The 5,575-nt window shown below is 39.0% G+C and overlaps 2 protein-coding genes across 2 annotated transcripts in view; one reads left to right on the forward strand and one right to left on the reverse strand.

The window, feature by feature from the left end:
• LOC104942999 (matrix-remodeling-associated protein 8-like) overlaps nucleotides 1–534 on the forward strand; it is an 8,906-nt gene extending 8,372 nt beyond the window's left edge. The window contains exon 12 of the mRNA XM_010768319.1: nucleotides 1–534. This exon is cut by the window's left edge and continues 756 nt beyond it. The gene's annotated coding sequence lies outside the window, so the exon portion shown is untranslated.
• A 271-nt stretch (nucleotides 535–805) lies between these two features.
• The window catches only part of vamp3 (vesicle-associated membrane protein 3 (cellubrevin)), an 8,566-nt gene continuing 3,796 nt past the window's right edge, over nucleotides 806–5,575 (reverse strand). Inside the window, exons 2-5 of the mRNA XM_010768320.1 lie at nucleotides 5,044–5,122; nucleotides 3,604–3,762; nucleotides 3,333–3,384; nucleotides 806–3,061 (exon numbers count right to left, since the gene is read on the reverse strand). Of these exons, the coding sequence (XP_010766622.1) occupies nucleotides 3,045–3,061; nucleotides 3,333–3,384; nucleotides 3,604–3,762; nucleotides 5,044–5,122 (307 nt within the window). The 3' untranslated portion in view covers nucleotides 806–3,044. The remainder of the gene's footprint in view (nucleotides 3,062–3,332; nucleotides 3,385–3,603; nucleotides 3,763–5,043; nucleotides 5,123–5,575) is intronic.

The following is a 5,575-nucleotide window of genomic DNA, read 5'->3' on the forward strand; positions in this document are numbered from 1 at the left end:
TCGTTTTTGACCCACTTATGGAAGAGTGTGGTCCAGTCACTCGTGCATCTAAGGGTTAAATAAAGTTTTCATTGAGTACATTTTCATTTGATACCGCTTCCATGATTATACCTTAAGCGTAAGTAAATACCGTTTTTCTTCTATTTTTACTCACATATCCATCTTTGCTTAACTGACTAGACTAATACGTCACTGAAGCTCTACTTTATGTGTAGCTCCTGCTTCCTGCTTTATGCTCACTGACCAATGAGCAGTGTATGTAACAATGTTTTGTTCTGATGCTCATATTGTATTTTTTACGTAATGTTACTTTTTACATGTATTACAATTCAATGTGTGATGCTGATTTTAAATGATGTGGGTATTCATGATTGGTTTAAGGAATTAACTTGGCGAGTTCAATGGACGTTTGGTAATGGGCTAGGAAAAGCACAGTGTTAATAATATTAACAAAAGCTCTGCTCTATTGAAGTATTTCATAACAGTGAGCCAGCATGCACAATAAATGGAGTCATCATTCTTTTACTATTTACATCTGTGCTTGTTTTACTGTGTCAAATGAATGGCAATGTAATACTTAGTGGTTCCACAACTGAATTTCAGCCACTTATTTAGAATTGGAGAAAAATATATTTTGGAACATGCCTTTGTCTGAGTGTTCCAACAAAGGAATGAAGTGCATCTTTATATAATATAGCCATCTATAAATATGGAACAACACTAGCAGTCAGAAAGCAAGTCCATGAGCTGCTTTTGGAAAGAGTAAAAATACCAGAAACAAAAAAAACAAACAGATGAAGCATTGTTATTTTAGTTGAAAATGTTTTATTCAAGCAAAAGGCATTTAGGGAGAGTAGGATGGCACAAATGTACTCAAATTACTGGTGTAGAGGAGATGGTGACCACACATCAGTGATAAAATCCAGGACTGTTTCAGCTTGTCAAAATACTTCACAATTTCCTTAATAGATTTATCACTCAAAAAAAGAGCCCATCTTTATTCATTTGAGCGACCATAGTATCAACAATGCACCGTGAAAGCAAAAATAACCACCATGTCCTTGCAGTAATGCAATTCATGAGTGAATATTAAAATGCATGTATTTGAATATGAAGAAGACAGCAGCAGGGAAGGCAATCATCCAGTGTGCCAAGTCTATCTCTACACTCAAACACGCACGATGCTCAGCAGCCGTGAACCCAGAGACAACAAACACCTACAGCCTCCCTAAGATTAGTAAAAAAAAAGAAGCTAATGTTAGAGGCATAATAAAATTAAAATATCACACGTGAGAAGAACTCTGCCTTGATCAGGTGGAATAAAGGCCTGTGTGACTAAACAGAAGACTTAATTAAAACGTTAATTAGCTCAGCTAGAAAAGCAAGCAGCAGGTTTGTACAGTTGGAGCATTGAGAAGGCACTACTAGTTTACTCACTGCTCTATGATCAGTGAGGCATGGCTGTATTTTGGCTGTTCTCCATTGGAGAAACCTATTAAGGCATCTGTCTAACACTAAATGTTCCTAAGTGTTGTGCTTGAATATATAACAAAGGCAACTTCATGGCACCTGATTGATACCATTTGCAACTCTCAAACCAGTGTAGCACTTTTTAACTTCATGGCATGGTCTCTTGCCAAGCCGTGAGTCTTAACATATAGGCACTTATCTTAACGCAAGCTCATACTAGTTCATTGTTACCGAGTCCTTTGTGAAAGGAAGATGGACAGCTATGATCAGGTGGTTCAACAGTGTGTTACTGGTTAGCTTATCTGCTATCGGGTGACCAATGAAATTCATCTTTATTCAATCCAGAATCAAACGTCTTACACATAGACATTTTTTAACAGTTAACCATGTGCATAAATAAAACAAGGCAAACTCATCCCATCATTCCCAGGTTGCCTGAGACGTCTAACTATAATGGAAGGAGTTTCTGTCTGAATGTCTGTCAACTTTCTCAACAACCGTTCATACAATTGACTTCACACTTGGAAGGTATATTGCTGGGGACAGAAGGGAAGGATTATATTAGTGGTGTGTAATGTACACACTGTGTAGTGTTTGAAACAGCCGGCTATCTTTTCTCATCCATATTTGTTTGAACATTTGCAGCTAAATGAAGCATTTACTCGAGCATTGCTCGGGGATGAAAGTGTATCACGGAGGGTGTGATGCCCAGGAGCGTACGCCACACAGAGATGAGTGTGAAGCTTTTTGAATGAGCGGTTCTTGAGAAGGATGAAAGCAGCAATACGGGACACCAAGCTATCGGCACGTTTAGAAGAGGCACCGCACTAAGTCAAAAGTGACAGTATAGTACAATTCTTTGTTTAAAAATTAGGAGAAGATTGGAAATGTTGGCATCTGAAAAGTACAAATGTGTATGTGTTTGAGAGGGATCATATATTCAATGATACGCAGGGTTACAATACAAACCGATACACAGAACAGTATATCCTCAAAGGCACTTCTCTTAGTCTGGCACATACACAAATCGATGGCTATTAATCAAACATAAAAAAGTAAATATAAGTTGAGGAGAGTTTACAATCGCAATTTTCAATTCTAGTCCTGAGTTTGGAGTATGTGTGTGCTTTTGTATACGTTTGAAGATTGTTTATTTATTCTTTTTTCCATAGGTTCATGCAGTTCAAGTTGAATGATTGACCTTTTTCTATATATATATGTTTCTGTTTTCTTTGGCAAGTGGCAAAGAATTCCATTAGAAGTGTAAAGATGTCTGGTATGTCGTAGTAATGCAGGGTTAAACTCTGGTATGGTGACATTCACTTACTCAGGCACATTTGCAAACACACACACACCCATCCACTCACACACACACACCAACACACACACAAACACACACACACTGAGGGCAAACCAGGACAAGGAACGAAGACCTCCTGCCAGGAGAAAACTGGAGCTCAGTTGCCAGTAATGGCATGTTGTCTTCCTCTGAGAGATTAAATATGAACGTTGCTCCTCTCCTCTTCTTCATTGTATTCTCCACTCCTCCTCCTGTTGTCGTTTTTGTTGTGATTTTAGGAGTAATTCCAAACTGTGAATGAAGGAGGTAAAGGATTTCAGATGAAAGACTTGGAAGAGGATATGTTTATTAACCAAGGAATGTAATGGCAGAAACTACAAAAGTATATAGTCTATATATATCTATCTATCTATCTACACACTTTTAATAGATTTCAATATCAACAACCAAGTTCCAATTGAAATCTTAGTAGAGTAATTACAACTCTGGCAACTCATTGGAAATCACAGGGATTAAATAATACAACCCTGGCGAAGAACATTACCACAGGTTTGATACTCACTAATAATGATGATGATGATGATCACTATGACAGCTATCAGGATGGCCCACATCTGCAAGAGGTAAGGGTTCAGCATAGTCAGTGCCACACACATGAACTGGGATTAAGATGTCTATTCATTTGCAGATTAAATAACAATCGAACTTTCCTTTAACAATATTATTTTAACTATTTTGTGTGTGAAATTGAGCATGAATACTTTTGTATCTGGCAAAACAGAAAACATTGTAATTCCATTTGTTTGTTTGATCACTAAACTGTGTCTAGGCACCTTGCAGTTCTTCCACCAGTACTTCCTCTTCAGCTTGGCAGCACTGGTTTCAAACTGGGAGGCTCCGGCCTGCAGGGCGTCGGCTCTGTCGTCCAGTTCAGACAGCTTCTGGTCCCGCTCCAACACTTTGTCCACATTGACACGCATAATATCCACCACCTACACACACACACACACACACACACACACACACACACACACACACACACACACACACACACACACACACACACACACACACACACACACACACACACACACACACACACACACACACACACACACACACACCAATTGATATCAGTACTTTTTCTAATGTCTCTTGGTGTAATTGATGTAGGGTGATCCTGACTAGACACCATTAAAGATTGACCAAACACTGATCCACCTTGTTATTTTACAATTATGAGAATATATTCCAAGTGCATCCTAAGCAGAATGGTGACATTATTGCTGTAAGTGGTGAGTAACCTCTGAAACCACAAATCAAGATAAACAACACATTACCATAAAAGTTTTTTAAAAAAAAAGATATTAAAAACCTTCTGCTAAATAAAATAATATGCCTAATAAAAATAAATAAACAAAGCCAGGCAGATGTGAATGCACACACACAAACAGTCTTGCAGACTACACATAACCCAAATGTTCCACTGATCCACAAACCTCACAACTGCCCCTCCTTTCAGACAGAGAGGCGGGGCGGAGAGAAGTGTGTTTGGCCATGTGGGTGTTGCGTAACCGTGGCACTCAGAATGATTCCATAAACCCCGGGCAGCCAATCGGAGGCTTTCTGTGACGTGCTTATTTTAAATCACAGGGTAGGTGGGGTGAAAAAAATTAAGAGGGACTGAGAAATGGAACTGTAAAGCTGATTAACAATGGAAACACAGAAAGAGTGTGATTTAGCAGCCATTTCTTTCCTGGTAGCCTCACTGGCATGTTTTTTGAATAAAAGATGTATCTGGCATGTGAGGGGACATGTGAAGGCGGAGTGGCAGAGAGCACTGATTCCAAATTGTGATGATTCATAACGCCGTTGCCAAGGGTTATGCAAGTATCCAGACAGACATTATGGAAGATGGCAGTTACATAGCGGCTGAAGATGGAGATAACAACACTTGGCTAGGTGAGGAAAATGAAGCACACTGTGTATAACTGCCTCTGATGTGTCCCAAGGCTCTATAGGTAACATTTGGTTCTATCTGACATCGTGAATCTGAAATTGAAAATCTCTAATTTGGAAGAGTAACATGGTCTCTGATGTTTGAGCTTTCCTTCAAAAATAATAAACTGTAATCAAGAGTTTGCGTACAACTAATAATACAACATACTTCAATTGAAACTATTTGGCGTTATCATCCTTAACAACCAGTGTCAAAATGTAATAGTGGAGCTTTAACTGGTTCTGGTATACCAGCAATCAGAGAGGTCTCATACCTCGTCCACCTGGGCCTGGGTCTGCTGTAGGCGCCTGTTGCCTGGCGCGGCGCCAGCACCATCCGGACCGGCTGCTGACCTGATGAGATGAGGACAAATTAAGAGTAGATATTAGCCTTCTAGATTTTACAGAATTGAAAATTAAAAATGCATTAAACTGTTCAGGCACATATGGATAACAGCAGGGGATAAGTGAAGCAAACAGCCTAACCATAATTGCAAAAAAAGTATTCTTATCCAAAGACAACATGTGACTTATATTTCTGAATCAGTCAAATTCATTTAAAATATTGTACAATTCTAGATAAATGAACTGATATCACTTTTTTTGTTAATTTATAATTCAATGTATTTACAGGCCGTTTCCCAATGTCGAGTAAACCTGCTGCAGAGCCACTATTTCAAGTACCGTAATTTTCGGACCATAAGCCGCGCCTTTTCCCCATTTTTCGACGCTGCGGTTTATACAACGGTGCGGCTAATCTATGGATTTTTACAGCTAATGATCTACAGCAGTGGTTTTCAACCAGTG

The sequence above is a fragment of the Notothenia coriiceps genome, unplaced genomic scaffold (genome assembly GCF_000735185.1).
Source record: "Notothenia coriiceps isolate Sejong01 unplaced genomic scaffold, NC01 NC01_scaffold00005560, whole genome shotgun sequence".
In the NCBI taxonomy this organism is placed as follows: Eukaryota; Metazoa; Chordata; class Actinopteri; order Perciformes; family Nototheniidae; genus Notothenia; species Notothenia coriiceps.